Source organism: Sminthopsis crassicaudata, chromosome 4 (assembly GCF_048593235.1).
Source record: "Sminthopsis crassicaudata isolate SCR6 chromosome 4, ASM4859323v1, whole genome shotgun sequence".
NCBI classification, from domain to species: Eukaryota; Metazoa; Chordata; class Mammalia; order Dasyuromorphia; family Dasyuridae; genus Sminthopsis; species Sminthopsis crassicaudata.
In genome coordinates this window covers 150,731,643-150,751,207 of record NC_133620.1, presented here as the reverse complement: position 1 = coordinate 150,751,207, position 19,565 = coordinate 150,731,643, and the positions used below count along the sequence as shown (strand labels likewise).

The window sequence follows — 19,565 nt, the reverse complement described above, 5'->3', positions numbered from 1 at the left end:
AAAAGTGGTCTGATAAAGAGTTTATCTTTATTAAATCCTGAGTGTGCATCAGTGTTCAGTGAACTTTCTGCTGTAAGTGAGACATAATTTGTAATCAATCTAATAGCAGAGTACTTTGATTTAAGGAAGAAAGATTGGTTTTTGTGCCTTTTTTTTTTTTTTTTTTTAATGATTTGAATTGAATGAAGTTGAACTAGTTTATATTTGGTAAAAAATATACAAATAGACATTTGGGAGCCTTTCTGTTGGAGTTTTTGGGTTGTTCTCCCTTTAAATCTCATTACATTTGTAAGATTCATGGGATTGTAGTCATAATTGTCAATTATTTGGTAGGTAGTGACTGGTGACTGACTTGGCTGCAAAACACTTGGTAATGATAATTTCTTCATGTGTCTGTAATCAACATGTTAGATATAACTGTTGTATATCTGTGTTTAGCAAATCAATGGGAGTGATGAACGGAATGCTTGGGAAGGAACCATTTCCATCAGGTGAATAGCATTTGATGTCTAAATTTAAGCATTATGTTTCATAGCTTACTAGTTCTACCAGTGGGATTCTCATTTTGTTTTCCAAAGGAAACATCATGGAAGAGTGGAAAGAATTTTGGTTTTGGAGTCAAATTTTAGTTCAAATCACAATTTTGTCACTACTTGTATGACTTTAGTCAAATCACTTTCATGTTTCTAGGCCTCAGTTTCCTCATCTATAAAAGAAAGGGGTTAGATTAGATGATATAAGGCTCCTTCTAGCTCTGACAGTGATCTGTTTAAAGGAAATCTTTTATCCTTATATTCCATAGTTCTCTGTTAGTTAATTTGAACTATGTATTAACACTATATGATTCTAACTCAATTAGAATTTATTCAAGAGTTTATGGAGAAAATATAATAGGTGCTATATAAACAACCATATACATGGTAGAAACTATAAATCTTGAGAAAAGTATCAAATTAGGAAACCCAAAAACTAATGTGAATAGAGAAAGATTGACTCAGAAATTATCTGGTCTGATCCTTTTTTTTTTTTTTTTTTTTTTTTTAAATAGATGAGGAAATGAAGGCTCAGGAAAGTGAAGTACTTGTTCCTATTTATATAACCAGGTAGTGGTAGAATTAAAATCTGTGTCTCTTGATTTCCCAAATAAGCTGTCTTTCCACTGGTTAAAAAAAAAAAAAAAAAGCCTTCCCTAAGAAGAGGTATGTTAACTACAATAGCTATTTAGTCAATTGAAAACAGTTTCTCAGACCAGAAAAGGGTTTGTAGATAGAAAAATTTTAGTACTGGGTAAATTTATTTTGTGGGCTTTTAATTTCATTGTATATGGATCAGATAATTTAAAGTTATATTAAAAATAGAACACTGTTGAGTTGTTACCAGAGATCACAAATTTTAGTAAAGAAAAAGTAAGGAGCAAGATAATCAAATTTGTGGTTCTGCAAAGATGCACAGTATTCTTCCATGACTTTTGGAAAAATAGAACTAATATGTAATATTGTGATTAAGGTTATCATCAAAAGATATGAGTAAATTTATTAGTATGTACTATGTTTAAGTTACTTTGTTAGCATTGGAAGTACAAAAAGGTAAAAAGGCAATGTCTAACACTGCTTCCTTTGGGAAGAAAGATGATGGATATGGACATATAGATATATACATTCATGGGTATATATCTTATTTAGAGATCTTATGTATATGTGTACATGTGATAAATATATGCATACATGTACAAAAATGATAGCATGTGCTCTACTATATTATTAGTCAAGTGCCAAATGAGTGATATATCTTTTTTTTTTTTTCCTCCTGAGGTTGGGGGGGGGGGTTAAGTGACTTGACCAGGGTCACATAGCTAGGAAGTGTTAAGTATCTGAGACCAGATTTGAATTCAGATCCTCCTAAATTCAGGGCTGGTGCTTTATCCACTGTGCCATCTAGCTGCTCCCAAATGAGTGATATATCAAATGCTTTGGGAGCATGAAGGAATTGTCCTCAAATCCATTGTTCTACAGATGTTGAAGTTTCAGTAAGGAAAGTGATCTATGAGCCGAGTAGGGTCTTGAATAGAGGTTAGAATCCAATGGATAGGCATTTCAGGCAAAAAGAATGGAAGAGAGGAAAAAAAGAAGGTAGTGATTGTGAATAGGATGAGTTAGTTTGTGATCACTTCAGCAGCTTCTACAATTAAGATAGCTAAGTGACAAAGGGGATAGAGTGCTGGTCCTGAAATAAGAAAGACTTGTCTTTGTGAGTTGAAATCTGACTCCAGAACCTTACTTAACTGTGTGACTGTGGGCAAGTCACTGAACCCTATTTGCTTAGTTTTGCCATTATGATAAATAATAAATTACTCAAGTATCTGCTAAGAAAACTCCAGACTAAATTAAGAAGCATGATATGACTGAACAATAATTTTTAATGTAGTTTTTCCAAGGACTTATTAATGCTTTTGCTATTTTAGAAGTTTAATTCATTTGATAATAAACAGCTTCTTTTTTTCATTTGTAGTATACTATAGGTGTACACCCACCATTATGATGTCATTAGGTAACTCCCTTCTTAAATAACTTGAGGAATGACCGCTTTTTAGTTGAAATATTAAAATTCACTCCTTTAGATTGTGATTATGCTTGTGATGTGTCTGGTGAAACTTTCTGGACTGATTGGCTATTCCAGTCAAACTCAGTTCACATAAAGAGTAAAATCTCTTTTAATGGTTAATGATCCTTGTGACCTTAAAGCAACTAGACCTTAAAGCAGCAGCAAAACTATGGCCCTGCTAAACTCCGACTTTAAATTTTCTTGGCTAGCCCACAATCAGATGAGAAAAACATCTTCCCTGCTTTGGCATGTCCTTATAAGAATGATCTGTGCATAGCTGATAGAATGCCGTAAGAGACATTGGGATTTTTTTTTTTTAAGTAAGAAACTAGTTCATCTTCTCTTAATCTCAACCAACTTTAGCCATCTTTTCAGTAATATGGGACCAAATTATATAGAGTAAATCCCTCATATTTCTTTGGATACTGTAGTTCTGGCACCATGGATGTTTGCAGAGAGAAAGTACTCCAAAAGAGTAATCTCAAAGGAAAAGATAAAAAATCAATCTCTAAAGATTCCACAGTGTTTTGCATGCAACGTATTAGACTATTTTGAGTCAAAATATCTGCTGAGTAAATTAAGATTGGGTATAGAATTTTCCTTTTTAAAGGATTTTTATTTTTCATATTTTCTTAAGTTTTTATTTTTCCATGTACCACTTTGATCTGTGATGTTATGGGAACACTCTCTTAATTGCAAATCAAAAGTCGTCCATGCATTTTACATTCATGGTCTCTAAGCTGATGACTTCCTATAAATCCTTTTAAGAGGGAACCTGTATATATGGATATATTAAGGGTTTTCCTCTAAATCTTTTTGACATTATATGGATGTCAATAGAGTACAGAGACATCGCATCTTTTGCTCTTGCTATATGTCTAGCCACTTCCTTTCCTGGTCTTAATTCTCTTTAATTTTATCATAATCTTCTTGTGTAGTTCATTGGTTATATGCCACAGCCTATTTATATTGATCTTGTACCTCTTTATTGACCTGCACCTTTAATTCTTTGAAGATTTGGGGTTCCATCATTCACAGATATTTAATATCATATATTAGTTCTATTACTATAATATCCCATTTCTGCTGAAACCACTTTTAGTCCATTGTATTCAATCACTATCTCATAATTTAGATTACTGTTAACTTATGGCCGAAGTGGTTTTCTTGACAATCTCTTGCATTTCTAATCCATTATGCATCCAATTTTTTCATTATCACCATTCCTTAAGTAGCTACAATAGCTCTTTGTTTCACCAAACCCAGGTTCTTTTGCCTGGCTTTCAAAGTCTTATGTAAACTGATTCCTATTTGACCAAATTTCAGATCACTAACATGAGTGCTTTCTCCCAATCAGATCAGACTTCTTTCAATATACATGTGCCATACTTAGTCCTACCTATCTGCCATTGGCCAGGCAATAGCCCTTGGTCTAGGATGCCCTGTTGTCAAACTCCATCTCCTCCTTCAGGGCTCATCTCTAGTTCTGCTTCATGAAAACTTCCTTAACTGCTCCAAGCCACAATTTCTCCTTTCCCTGAACTTTTCTAGCTCTTGCCATTTATCTAGCAGATCTGACCATTTTCAGAGCTGAAAATCATTTAGGTCAGTCCCCTTATCTTACAGAGATAACCAAGGCTCAAAGAGGTTAAATAAATGTCTTACAGCTAGGTGGCTCCTGGATAGAATAGTTGATCTGGAGCCAGGAAGAAGACCTGAGGTCAAATGTGACCTCAAACACTAATTGTATGACTGGGCAAATCACTTTAACCTTTATTTGTTTTAATTGCCTGAAGAAGGAAATGGTAAACCAGTCCAGTATCTTTGACAAGGAAACCCCATGGACAGTAATGTCCATGGACTTACAAAAAAGGCAGATGTGACTGATCCACAAGATTGTACATGTATTTAGTTGCAGAACCAGGCAGGAATCAAACCCATAAGTGTTTACTGATTCCAAATCCAGATCACTGTACCTCGTTGCAAAATGTTAACTTTCCAGCTTTTGAATTTTATGCTTTGCCTTTAATTTTGTGTGTATCCCCAAAGGTATTATTAGGCACTTAATTTTAAAATACCCTAAAAATGGAAAAGCAAATAATTATGCCAAGGCTGCCTGGGGGTTGTGAAATTTGCTTGCTCAGTGAGGTGAGAAGTTCACAGTAGAAAAGAAAAACACAGGTGGATCGACAAAGGACTTTTCTGCAAGTAGGTGGGAAGGGAATAATATTAAGCAGTCGTGGGCTGCTCTATACATCAGTTTCTTTGTGGGCAAGAAATTCTGTGTAACTAACATTTTCTGTTTTTTTTTTAATTTGATACAGATGGCAATCTGAAGTTATATCGTTGTGATGTCTGTGGGAGAAGCTTTGCACCAGATGTTCTGGTAAAATTAAGACATTTTGTGGATGCATTTCATTGAAATTAAATGAAGTATATCATTGTGGAGGAGGCAAAAAGATTAAATGCAGATGTGAGAAAGGAAAGAAGTAGGATGAGAGTATAATCTGCTGCTGAATAAGATGCACCGATAGAAATTGGTGTGGCTTCCTTTAAAAGAGCAGCTGAATCTTGTAAAAAATGTCTTCTAGGAATCATCATTAAAAAAAAAAAAGAGGGGGCAGCTAGGTGGCGCAGTGGATAGAGCACCAGCCTTGAATTCAGGAGGGCCCCAGTTCAAATCTGGTCTCAGACACTTAACACTTCCTAGCTGTGTGACCCTGGGCAAGTCACTTAACCCCAGCCTTAAAAAAAGAAAAAAAAGAAAAATCAGATGGAGGTGTGTTGTGGATAAAAAAACCAAAAACAAGAAAAACCCCCACTGATCTGCTCTTAACAACTCTTTTTGCTTTTCTAGCAAGAATTTGTGGATTTAGGTTTCAAAGCCAATATACTATATAACAAAATAGACGGGCATTCAATGTAGCATACCTGCATTTTAGCCCCCACCTTTTCATTAACTCTGGCCTTTCCCAAGTCAGGGAAGCAGAATATGAAAATTGCTGCTGAATTTGGAATCAGAAAATGTAGATTCAAGTCCAATTCTATTTTTAACATGTTTGATTTTGGGTAAACTATTTAAATTTCATGATCCTCAGTTTCCTCACATATCTAATGAAGAAGTTAACCTACATGACTTATAATCCCCATTCCATAGTTAAAAGCTGTTATTGGTTTCCCCATTTATGAGTTTAAGTAAAAATTGTTATCCCTTCCTGTCTGAGAGATGTTATTTATTTATTTTATATTTATATGTTTATTTTATATTATTTATATTAAATTACATTTATTTCATTAATATTAAATTTTATCTTAAGTTTATTTAGCATTTATAGTATTTATATTAAATTATATCCCTCTGAGATAGGAAGAGATAGGAATATATTAATATACATATATTAAATGATATGCAAAAGAATTTGCTATTAGAGCCCATCATTAAGACTTAAAAAATGTAATTCAAGTTATAATTTTTTAAATGTAATCAATATATTATATAAAGAATCTGATTTTAATGTGCTGTTGTTGAGCTTAGTAATACTTAGGTCCAGTACCTTGCCAACATCCTAATGGGGCCCCATTGATAATAAATAAATCCAAGATGGCAACATCTTTTTTTTTTTTTTAATTAAAAAATTTTCCTTGAAGAAAATTGGTTAGACTTGAGAGTTTGCTAATTAAAAATGATTGAAGGCCAAAACACAGGCTGCAAAGGAACGAGTTGTGAACTTAATGTAAAAGTTATGAGGGCGGCTTGGTGGCACAATGCATGGAACTCCAGGCTTGGAGTCAGGGAGAACTGAGTTTAGTTCTGGCCTCAGATACTTACTAGCTGTGTGACCCTGAGCCAAGTCACTTAACCCCAACTACCTCAAAAACAAAACAAAACAAACAAAAAAGTATATTAAGTATGTCTTTCTTTTCCAGAGTAGTTAAACTAAAGCTTCAAACTCGTTAAAGAAAGTGGAGGGACTTGAATTTCTTAAATATACTGCAATACTTAACTTCTAGGTTACAAGTATCTCTTCTTTTCAATATGCTACATTGTACCACTTGAATGTGGTATTTTGGAAACTGATGATGAGAAAGTTGTTGGGTTTCAGGAGCAGCTGGATTAGAAATCAGGAAGATCTGAGTTTTAATCCTATTTCAGACACTTTGGAATCACTAAGTGACTTCATAGGTTTGTTTTCATTTTTCCATTTCTCATTAACCAGATGCATTGACCTAACCCAACTAAGTGGTCAGTGATTTCTCTTGGCTCTATAAGGCAGTACTAAACTGATGATCAGTTCGATGATGGGTTGTCCCTGACCACTTAGGTCATGTAAGTCATTTGCATCAACTTCTATTTTTCATCTATGATTATTATTATTTTTTTTTTTTTGGTCAGGGAACAATATTCAGTGTAGCAATAAAAACAGAGATAGTTAATATTAGAATAATTCTACAGAGATGCAATAACAGGGATGTCTAAAAGCAACATAAATTTAAACTAAGGTGAAATTTTTTTACTCAAGAGATGTATAAAGCCTTGTGAGATTAAAAGATGGGTCTTGCTCAATATCACAGTGTGATGGAGTTAGGAACTGGACTTGTGATTTCACTTGTTTAGGAAACTTCTTGGTGAGAAAACTCAACTTATGGTGGGTAGGTACTTTCTCTTCAACTTACATAGTCTTAGAGAGTTGTATAGAGCATTGAGAAGTTAAATGATAATCACTTGCTTGGGGTTATACAACTATTGTGTATCAGAGGTAAAACTTCATGGTTGGCATTCTACCACATCAAAACCACAACATGACCTTGAGCTGCAGTAGTAAAAGTATAATGTAATAGAAGGATAATGTCTAAATAAATGTGACAGCCACTGCTTTCATAGTTTTCTGTGACACTCTGAATCCTTGATTCCCACTATCACAATCTAGCAGAAAGTGATCCTTCTCACTTTAATTGTGTTTTTATAATAGCACAGAGATTTACGCATAGCAAACAGTTAACAAATACTTATTAATTCATCATATTCTATTTTGCATTTATCATTTACATAGTTTAACTTATTCTACTCAATTGTAATCTCTTTGAGGGACAGGATCTATCTCTTATTTGTTAATATCTCTTTTTAGCACTTACCACAATGCTCTGCACATAAGAGGCATTTAATAAATAATATCTAATTATATTGAATTGAGGGAAATAATAGTTGTCCTTTGCCCCAATCAGATTACTTCTGAAATACTGTATTCACTGCCAGATGTCTTGACAAACTTGAACTTTTCCAGAGGAGAGTAACCACAGTATATAGTGAGGTGATGTGAAACTCCATCTTGTAAAGGAACTGAGTCAGTTAGCTTGGAAAAGAATCTTGGAGATAGGCAGACTATGATTGCTCTCTATATTTGAAGAGCTTTCATTTGGAAATGAGTTTAGATTTCCTGTGTATTACTTCATGGATAGGAGTTAAGGCAGATTGAAGTCTCTTATAAGGAAGATCTTAACAATTAAAATCATCCAGCAGTGAGATGAGCAGCCCATCACTAAAGTGTTAAGGCAGATGATAGATGCATTCATTATTAGTCAGAGTTGTTGAAAGGGATTCCTGCTTAGGGTAAGAGTTTGAATGACATAACCTCTAAGATTCCTAATTCTTAAAGCATTTCTGCTATTCTAGAGCTGTTGTGTGCTATGCTTTTTTATGTTGGAAATCTATACATACTATGTTCTAATAAGAATATTGGGTGGAATAGGTGAGTATCCAAATAACTGGGTCATATTTATAAAACCAAGGTTAACACTGGAATAAAATAAATGGGCATAAAGTATTGAGCTTTAGAGATAAGCCCCATGCAATGCAATGAAAACAATAGGCCTTAACATTTACAACATTATAATCATCTTTTCTATTTCCTAGGAAAGGCATGGGCCAATATGCAAAAGACTTTTCAACAAAAAACGTACGCCTTTCAATTCCTTGAAGCAAAGATTACAGGGCACTGACATTCTCACAGTCAGAGAGTCTCCCGATGCCAAGGTACCATTTGGGCTTCCCTATTGTTTTCCAGTGATTGTCTTGCATATATTTCTGTTTATGTTGGTTACTATACAGCATTCAGTTAAGATGATCATGAAAGGGCACACAAATGAAATTAAGGTAGTTCTTTATTAATTTGAAGGCATCAAGAGATACTAGTTCTTTTTCCAGCTTTTCAATTGGATGTGGACTGTTTAAGTTCAGTGTTGGGACCATTTTTTTTTACTGATAAGTGATAATATGCTCGGACACATTTGAAGGATGCTATCTAAAATAATGTTATTTGAACAATTTTTTATTATTCTTTTGCAGGTTGCATAAATGTACTCTAGACTAAGTAAGGAATATTCCCAATAGTTTAAAGCAAAATCTCCAAAAAATAAACTGAAAGTCCTACTATGAACTCATGTGTATTGCATCTACTCCAGATAAAAAAAGACAGGGCAACTCTTTCATTTTGCTTTTCCTTTGCTGGTATTATTGAACCAATGGCGAAAGGCAGAAGTAAAGTTTCAGGAATAGATCTGTGACATTCAAAAGAAATGACTGTTAGAAACATAAAAGAGATGGATGAGAAATATAGAGAAAATAGACAAAATTATTAGGCATACTTTAAATTTTATTCAGCATCATATACATTTTACTGCTTCTTTTAATGATGAGATCATTTTGAGTAGAGAATAGACTTTTTCATTGCCAGGTTTCAGAATTGCATGTATTTGCAGGGAAGGAATTTTAAAAGATGAAAAATCTTCTTAGTTATTTCTATACCTGGTTTTGTGATACCTTAGATTATCTTTAGTTATTTTAAAAGGTTTGTGAATTTCTCAAAAACTTAACTGAAAGATTTCAAAATACACACATACACACCCACACATACATACATACATATAAGAGGGCTACATAGCATACTGTAGTATGGATAGAGAATAGGCCTTCGTGACAGAAAGGTGTTAAAGTCACACCTCTTGACACATAATGATTATGTGAACCTGGGACAAATCAAAAAACCTCCTTTTGCCCTCTGGCAATTCTCTGAATGAATTATAGAAGACCAAAAGCTCCACCAATAAAATCAGAGATCTAGACCAAAAGTATATATATGGCAATATATGTATGTATTATACCTATATATATATATGTATTTAAAATTGTGCATGTATTATATACAAGTATACATACCTATACTACATGAGATACATACATATCTCATGTAGTACTTAAATTGTGAAATCAGACAAGTGACTATGAGATATCCTAATTCCCAAAAAGTTAAGAAAAACCTGCTTTATGTCTAACTTTATCTTCATTTCATTCCGTTTAAAAATTGGAATCTATAAAAATTTGTCACCAGATTTTTTTTCAAACCTCTTTTGGGTCAGTTATTCAAGTTGGAAAAAAAAAAAAAAGGAAGAAAACCTTTTCTCCAGTTTCACAAGGATTTATATCCTCAACTGGGTTGTTTTATTTTAATCCTATTGTTATTTAGGGAAGTGTAGTCTACTTTGATGCTTATGGTCTCTTATAGATGCTACCCGTGAAGAAATCTAATTGGAGACAACAACATGAAGACTTTATTAACACAATTCGATCAGCCAAGCAGTGTATGTTAGCCATTAAGGAAGGCCGTCCTCTTCCTCCTCCACCCCCTCCAACTATCAACCCAGGTTGGAGCCTTTTATGTTTCCAGTTGATCTTTGACATTTTAATTGATGCTCCATTTTCACCTTGGCCTAATTCCAACCACTTTTCCAAATTAAAATCTACAAAGGAATACTCTTTACTTTAAAAATTACATTCTAATGTAATGTGGAATAAAAGATAAAGAGTAAGCCTTGAAGTCAAGGAGATCTGGGTTCAGGCCTTACCTTTGACTCATTCTGGCTGTGTAAATGGGCAATTTAACTAATCTCTTATCCACCTCTTCCCCAATTTCAGTACTCTGAGACATTTAAGTTGCAGAGCTGATGTTTTGTCACTCAGGACTTTCCTATGCTGATAAAATCATAGGCCCTATACTGCAAATATTCTAAATATTATCCATTTCTTGTTTTTACCACATGAAGATTATTTCTTTTCTATTTCAAATTCAGTCTCAAAATGGAAAGGCACATACTACTTCATTTCCCTCTTAAAATGCTTATTTCATAAAATATTATTTCAGCTCTTTACTCCAGATAAAATATGTGACAGTAATATCTTTCATAATGACAGTCATCTTTAATACCTATCATCACTTTCTTTTATGTCCTTGTTCACTTTTGAAATACTCATCCAATTGTATGTCCTCTATAATTCTGAAGCTCTTGTATAGCTCAACAATAAGAAAAACTACCAGAGAAATGTGGAATAAAGTCTCCTGAAATATAGGAAATGGAAAAATTAAGAACTCTCCTTGAAAGTTGCATGTTTACTTTTAAATTCATTGATTTTTTTTTTCTTTTTAAAATTTCCTTGAAGTCACCTTAATTGACTGGGCTGGATTTCCACTGAGAAATTGTACAGTTCTTTTTTTTTAATTACCCCATTTTTCCCTGAAACAAAGTCCTACCTCAAAAATGTGTGTAAAAAGAAAATTAACAATTTAATTTTGAAAATTTTTATAAGAATTCTGTCACCTAGGCCTAGGGCAATCCAGGAAAACTTATTTGAGGGGAAAGAACTTGAGCTAAACTTGATAAATTTTTCTTCTTTGGGTAAGGGAAAGGGAACTGCTCATAGTTAATCAGTTAAGTGTAGAGGCAGGGAGAGATTGGTTAAAAATCAAAATGTTACTGTAATGCTTAGTATGGTCAGAGTCCATATCTAGCTCCAGCTACCAGCCAATGCTCTTGAGTGGCTCAGATCTGATCTGCTTATTACTAAACCATTCCATCAGTCTCATCTTGAACTTGTGGTAAGCTAAGCTCTACATTATCTTTCCTCAAAAACTGAAGGCTCATCTATTCCAATCCCTACTTGTACATTGGATTTGGAGCACTTCAATACAGGAACTTTTTTTTATAGATCTAGTTTAGGGCTCATTTGAATAATATGAGTATAATTCAACTCACCTGTAAACAAATAAGCCACAAGTGGTTTAGGATATTTGGTTTTTAATCTTTCTACTAATTGTTTTCTAGATATTGAACTGTTCTTGCATGCCTAGTACATATACAACTTCGTAATAGTGAATAAGCTCTTTTATATATTTCTGTAATTTTTAAAATTTATTTTTATTTAAGATTTTTATTTAAAGTTTTGGTATTTTTATTTAAAGTTTTTATTTAAAATTTTGGTATGATTAATTACATTGGTATACAGTTCTCATTCTTTATTTTGTGATTTGGGGTTTTAGGCCCTATTTGTCTCAGAAAAAGTGTGTTTGGTGAAGTTTCTTCTTAATTTTTGATAATAAATTTTATAGTATTACATTACTTGCTCTTTAAACACTGCATAGAATTCAGAATGTTTCATATTAAAGTTTTCATTATTTCTTTATTACAAATGATAGTAGCTGTTGTTTTTGTATATCTTAAGCTTTTGTTTTGAATATCTTAAGGAAAGATACTTTCATTTCAATGCTTCAATTTTAAATATAAGAGTTATGTATTTTGACAAAAGCCTTTTTTGTATACGTGATATTATTGGGGTATTTTACAAGTTTATTTTATGTTTCAGCATTATTTTTTTTATTTTGCATTCCAAATTCTCTTCCTCCTTTCAGACCCTACCCCATCCATTGAAAAAGCAAGCAATATAACTGATTGTTAATATGATTTATTATGCTAATAGATTTCCTAATATTAAGCCATCCTAAAATCTTGGTATGAAATCAATCTAGTTATATTGAATATTTTTTATATTTAGCTGTCTCATATTGACTAATAGCTTGTTTAAATTTTTTGTAGTCAAGTCATATCGATTAGTTATTCTATTTCCCATCTATGTAATAGAAGCTATTTGGTAGAGCACCTTTTTTATTTTTGTGAATAACTTAAATAGATAATGATTATTCTTTAGATGTTTAATAGAATTCATTGATAAACTGGTCTGGTCCAAGAATGGTTTTCTTTCTGATATTGTGTTATTTTAATTATTTCTTCTCTTAATTTGGTTATTTTATATGTTTGCAGATACTCAGTTCATCTGTTTTCACTTTTGATGGATTTGGATCTACCATAGGGATACTGATTATCCTGTGGCACGTTATCCAGCATTATTTTGAGCCTCTTGCCTCTCATTTCAACACTCCATGTCCCCAGTTATTAACTTTGATTCTTACATGAATAGAAAGATATTTCTAACCTTTCCCTGTAAAAACCAGCTTTTCCTCCTGATATTACAAGACTTTTTAGCTTTCCCATGAAAGCCTCTTGGTCTTATTTCAGTGTTGAGGAAACAGTGCATCAATGCCCTATTACCCTTTTTTTCTATAGTACTGTGGACGGAAGTATATCTATTTAAACTTTTACACAATATTTTTCTTTCCACTAGCTGCTTGACCACAAATCCTGTTTTTGACCCTAATACTGAGGTTTATTTTTCTGTAATGATTTAAGGGCAAAATCCTAACTAGCAATTCTGATACCCCCAAAAAAGAGGCATGAAAGAATGCCTTGTTGCTGTTCCTTGTACAAGATACTCTCAACTCTCAACTCAGTGTCTCAGTTCAGTGCATTTTTAGTGACTGCCCCCCATGTTTAGAATCCTTTCCCTCTCCAAATCTGTTTCCTGACTTCCCTAGATTTTTGAAGTTCCAGCTAAAATAATACCTTCTATAAGAAATCTTACCTGAGTCCTCTTTAATGTGAATGCTTTTCCTATGGATTTATTTGTATATTTTATTTGTATATAGTTGTTTGCATTTTATCTTCTCCATTGGATCAAACTTTTAAAATGCAGAGACCATTTATTATTATTATTATTATTATTTTTTTTTTTTTTTGCTTTTCTTTGTATTTCCTACCCTTAACATAAAGCCTGGTATATAGTGAACAGCTAATAAGTGCTTCTTGACTTTATACAAAATTTATGATGCCTTTAAACATAATGTAATTTCCCTGTTGATCTCTATTAATAGCAACTGTTTTTATAATTGTATCTTATTTAAAATCATGATTACAATTCTCGTTTGCAGCTGAATCATATTTAGTTTTATTTCCATCCTACAGTTTGTGTTTTTATTTTAAGTTTATTTCTTACATGCAAGAAACTATTAGGTTTTGTTTTCCAATCCATTCTGCCATGCTTTCATTTTATTTATCAAATGTTAATACCACTAGTTATAATTGTTATGCTTCTTTTCCCATACCAAATTTTCCTAAATTTCTCTTAAAAATCAGTATCTGAAATTAATTTTGCTTAAAACTATCCAGTCACAATCTCCTTCTTCATTCCCAGATATATCTCCTCTGCTGCCCAGACCCAGATCTCTTGATTCTTGACTAAAATAATCTTTTCAGTACTTCCTTTGCTCAGTCCAAAGAAAAGGTGGTTCAGATTCTCCTCTCCCTTCTTTGTTTTAAATTTTTTACTAAATATTTTTACTGAAAAATTTCAAGAAATGCAAATTCACTTATTTCTTCTCTTTTCTCTGACCTTGTATTATAAGACTTGTGTGTATGCATATATGTATACATATACATACATATATACATATGTGTGTGTATGTGTGGATGTGCATGTGTGGATGTCTGTATATATGTCCATGTCTACATATACTATGTTTCAGGCTAAAATATATTTATCTTACAAACTGAATATAATATTTTGAATCAAAGATACAATGTGACATTAATTACCAATCATTTTGTTTTATCTGCAGCAACCTGAACCAGTACTTTAGATTTAGACAATTATTTCTCTTAACTTCTTAGTTCTCTCAATGCTGTTCTACCATCATATTCTAATAATCATTATAAGAAGTAAATATAAGAAACTTCAATGTCATGGTTTCCAAAACATCACTCAAAAAGCAATGGAGAGTCCTATAGCGGGTACAAATAAGTTGTAGCATATTGCCTATGATGAATTGTACTCAGAAAGCCATGTAAAAAGATACCATAAAAGGGATCTTTAACCAGAAGAAGAAATGGGCTGATTTCTGGCAAACTGAGCAAGAATCCACCTCTGAATTACCCTTGCAGCCTTCTTCTACCTTATCTCCCCTTTATATATTCTCTGCTCAGCCAAACTTGACTTCCTGATTTTCCTCTCATGTCAAATTACAAATTTCTATCTCTGTGACTGATTATACCACCTTCCTCAACACAATCCTAGGAAAGCCCACTACTTCTTACCCCTGCCTTTAGAATCCCTAGTTTTCCTTCAAAACTAAGAGGAACGTGCTACCTTTTACTTTTTTAAAAAAGTTATTTATTCTACCTTCTAATTGAAGCTGACCTGCTGTTCCCTCTAGCTACTACTAATGCCTACTCTACCCAAATCACCTTGTAATTAATATATCACATATATGCATATGTTCATGCTATGTATAATTATGTATTTTCCATTTTGAAATGAGTAAGTTGTCTCCCTAAATAGAATTTAAGCTTCTTGAGCACAGAGTCTGTTTCATTTCTGTCATTGTATTTGCAGCGCTTAATAAGTATTTTATTGATTGATAATAGATAGTGACAGCCCAGGTACTATAGAGGTACCCTCATAATTCTGAGATCTAGGAAAGGTGCCCAGAATGTTGGATAGAATCCCTTGTAGAGGATCACAAAAAGATGTGGACAGTAGTAATATAAAATGTGAAGGAAAGAATAGTTTGCAGTCTGTATCACTGATGAATGTACTTATGTTGACAAGGTCACACATAGTAATAATAACTAACATTTCTATAACACTCTGTGCTAGGTACTTTAATGATATTAGTTCATTTTATCTTCACAATAACCCTGAGAAGTAGATGCTCCACTGATATATTGAATAATACTTCAATGATATGTGGCTGTGATGTTGTTGATTATGGATATTTCTGCCAAAAATAACAGAATATCAGAGCTGAAAGGGATCTCACAGACCTTCTAGTCGAACCTGTATCTGACTGAGATCTTCCTCTGTCACATTCCCAACTCGTGTTCATGCAAGTTCTATTTAAAATCTCCAGTGCTAGGAAAACATACCTTAAAAAGCAGTTTCCTTCTCCTCTGAATAGCTCTTATCATTAGTAATTTATTTTTTTACACTGAATCCTAGTCTGCTTCTCTTCAATTTTGCCATTCTCCTTCCTTTCATGTGCTATGCATTCCAGTCAGATATTCCTATTCTCTTTATCTCATCTAAGACCTTGTCTTTCCTGTGTTTGTACCTCCGATCATGACATCCCCTGGGCCATGGATAAACTCCAGTTGCTGGCATATGAAAATATTCTCTCCCTCCTCAAACTTCTCGTGTTTTCCATGGATCTGATCTTTGTCAGGCTCTGACTCTTCCTTCCATCATAGTTCGCTTTTTCCATGTCTTCCCCTACTTCTTCCTCTGTCTCCTCCTCCACTTTGCCCTTAATTAAATTAATCTGCTAGAGACCAGGGAATGCAATGAATCTGTCTCTGTGTCTTTAGCATCCAGTATACTATCTTGCATATAGGCAAGGCACTTTAGACTTTTAATAAATGCTTTTTGAATTTAATTTTTGATTTCTGTCTTATAGGTCTCTGTGAACTTGGGGAGTTTTGTTTCTCTTATACCCCCTTTATCTTTGCGTGAGTCCTTCTAGAGTAGTCTATTTCCCATCAAAGTCTAGTACTTTTATTTTTCAGACTTTTGTAGGCAAGTTCTCCTGGATTAGAATTCATACTCCTATTTGTGCTGTTCAGAATAACCTCGTCTGCCAATGTGTTTGGGATGGTTGACTTAATAATGTTTCTTTGTCATGTTCAGATTATATTCAATGTCCTTACTGCATGAGAAGGTTTAATGAAACTGCAGCAATGAGACATATTAATTTCTGCAAGGATCAGGCATCCCGCCGAGTTTTTAATCCATCCAAGACAGCAGCCAAACTAGCATCCAAGGGTCAGGTAAATATATTTATCCATGGGTTGTCTGATTTATGTCTTTAAATTTCAGGGAATCTTGGGCAGAAGAAAGAATCCTTTGATGAAATTCAGAATCATTAAATAAAGAGTCCCTGGCAAGATACTGAGAAATCTAAATTCCTTCTTCTCAAGACTCTGACTGAGCTGCTCAATATCAGCTCAGTGGTTAGAGCAAAGGACTTGGGGGTCAATTGGTCAATAAACATTTATTAAGTACCTACCATATCCCAGGCACTGTGCTGGCTATGGGGGATACAGAGAAAAGCAAAAGATAGCTCCTATTCTTAAGGAGCTTACAGTCTAATGAAAGAGATGACATATAGTAATATCTCTTGGGCTAGAGATTATGCCATGCCCCCCAGTGGCCTTTAAAAATTGACAATCAGTCCTATATCTCAGCTGCAGAGATTTGCCCCTTCCCTTGTTCCTTATATATAGCAAAGGGCTGGGGAGTTCTCTCTTCTCCCCATGTTCAATTAGCAGCGGTTTCTCACAGCAGAAGCACATGGCAACGTCCAGTGGCAGAGAGGAATGAGAACTTGGGGCCAGCACCTTGATTCTCAGCACGTGGTGACCTCAGAGTCCAAGGGAGCAGAATTGGGTAATGTCTTTGGATTTCAGGGTAAGGGCTTCCCCTTTTTCTAGAAAGAGGTACAGGCCAGGTTCTCAGCAGCAGCAAAAGCTAGAGGCCAGTGGTAATGAGACCATTCAGGGGAGACTGAGAAGACATCATTGGGTCTGCAGCTTCAGAGGCAAGTCTTGCCTCTTCTAAGATATACCTTGGCCACAGGTTCCCACTGTGTATGTCTCTCTTCTTCTGAAATCTGATATTGATATTTTCTATATTTGTGAGAGAATATAATCCAGGTTTATAGGGAAGATGTTTTGTGCCTATTCTTCTTTCTATGCCATTTCAATAATTACCATTACTTCTAGCTAGCCATGTCCTAAAGATAAACACAGCAGTAAGGGCTCACAAAGTGTAGTTTTAGAAATGTAAACCTTGAATCCTAGAGTAGTAATCCCCTGGAGGACCCAGTCTGTAAGTGTTCTGAGTGGTGACATGAACTGGCTATAGATATGTATGTTTTTCTCTTGTTCAATCATTTTTACTAGCAGTAGCCCAAAAAAGAGATCAAAGGAAGCTTTGGAATTTCAGTCTTCATTGTGCAGAATTAACTTCTCCAAAAAGTATTTTATTTGGCTTTGTATTGTACTTTACTTAGCAAAAGACAGCTAGTTTTTGTTGGAGCGTTCAGTGTCTCCCTTTGTAACTGGCATTGTGTTAGCAACTAGTAGGGATTTTCTTTTTTTCTTTTTCTTTTTTTTAAATTTTGCTATTCCTTGTAAACCAGGGAATCTGAGTTACAGAATTTGTTTTTGTTCTATAAAAGTTATTGATTTCATCCTTGCTTTCTGTAATAAAAAGGTCCTTTTTAAAAGGAAAAGTGAAAAAAATATATACCAGTTCAAAGAACTTTAACATTGCATTAAGACAAATAAGCTTTTGCTTTAAAAAAATAAATTTTAAAATATACCATCCTTAGCCTGAAGAGAAGTCACTACAGGCTCCCAAATCTCTTTCTTTTTTTGGCCATTATGGCTCTCTCCTGGTAACTATCAGCTATAGTCTGCAAATGAGAATTCTTACTTGTGGCTGCAGGTGACTTTATCTGCTTTGGTTTCCATGGAAATCAAATAGATTTGGAGATAGTCACAAGGTAAGAGGGAATCCTTATTTTAAAGCAATTGTACTGGAGTTTTTTTAGTCTCTCCCAGAAAACAGGTCATTTGTAGCCCTGTTATGAGGACAGAATTGGGACATCATATTTCAATCAATTACACATTCCTATTTTTCCTTTTATCAAGTGCATAAACAAAGTTACCTGCCTTTCATGCAAAAAAAAAAAAAATAGGAAATGGAATTATTGTCTTTAGATCTGTGGGTTAATGTTCTAATTTTGTTTTCAGATCTAACTTAACATCTTCCCCACTACTCTCCTTCAAGGTCTTTCCCTGCATAGGACCTCTTCTAAAACTCTGACTTGCATTTGGATGTTTGAAAAGGGAATTGGAAATAGTCATCTGAGGCCATAAAAGAAAACTGTCTCTTCTTTTCTCCTTCCTGGGCCCTCCAGGAGAAAAGAAATAAGTAATGCCTTCTGATAAATTTCCTGGGGAGAGAGAAGAGGTTACACTTCTTGATTGTGGGGACTTTGGTATTTATCCTTCTCCCCAGGTGAGGCCTTGTGGCATAGGAAAGAGAGCTGACCTTAGAATTAGAAAGAACTGAGTTCTAATGTTGCTTCTGACACATTCTGCTCTTGAGTGATCCTGGGCAAGAAGTTAACCTCTTAGTGCTCTAGCCTACTTTCTCATGCCTATGATGAAGGTGTCAGCTTAAGGGAACTTTCTTACTTAAGAGTTCTCTAAACCAGTGAAATTACTAGAACAGTTTCTTGTCCAGAGTAAGCACTTAAATATTTGTTAAAATGAATTCTGGAAGATCATCCCAAGTGCCATCTTCTCCCATGTAGCCTGTTGTCCAGTGTTATAAAACATTGCCAGGTATTTTGTAGATTAGATGATCCATTCTCTTTTCTTTAGAACAAATCTCAAATGATTTTCAAAAAAGAATCAACCGTAACGAGTACTGTGGGAACATTGCTCCCGAACAGGACAGTGGACCCCTCAAGAGACCAAACTACCGAAACAGGTAAAGAAAAGCATGTGGGGGAGGTATGCTGAAGCATGATAGATAATTGATGTCAAAGGGAACCCTAAAGGTTTGATGAAGTGATGAAGGCAGCTAAAGTTATAAGCTATAAAATGATACTCCTAGACAGAGAGACATTTGGACTAGATGTAATCTCTATATATCGTCCAATTCAATATGAGCAAAGATA

The 19,565-nt window shown here is 34.1% G+C and overlaps 1 protein-coding gene across 6 annotated transcripts in view; it reads left to right on the top strand.

Moving 5' to 3' along the window:
* The first annotated feature begins 282 nt into the window (after positions 1 to 282).
* The window catches only part of ZC2HC1B (zinc finger C2HC-type containing 1B), a 28,894-nt gene continuing 9,611 nt past the window's right edge, over positions 283 to 19,565 (top strand). For 2 of the 6 annotated variants that reach the window (XM_074309646.1, XM_074309649.1), the window contains exons 1-6: positions 288 to 491; positions 4,926 to 4,987; positions 8,513 to 8,632; positions 10,161 to 10,299; positions 16,502 to 16,641; positions 19,267 to 19,375. In XM_074309646.1, the coding sequence (XP_074165747.1) occupies positions 374 to 491; positions 4,926 to 4,987; positions 8,513 to 8,632; positions 10,161 to 10,299; positions 16,502 to 16,641; positions 19,267 to 19,375 (688 nt within the window). In that variant the 5' untranslated portion in view covers positions 288 to 373. Of the gene's footprint in view, positions 492 to 4,925; positions 4,988 to 8,512; positions 8,633 to 10,160; positions 10,300 to 16,501; positions 16,642 to 19,266; positions 19,376 to 19,565 lie in introns of all 6 variants that reach the window. The other 4 variants (XM_074309645.1, XM_074309644.1, XM_074309650.1 and 1 more) reach the window with 4 other exon arrangements.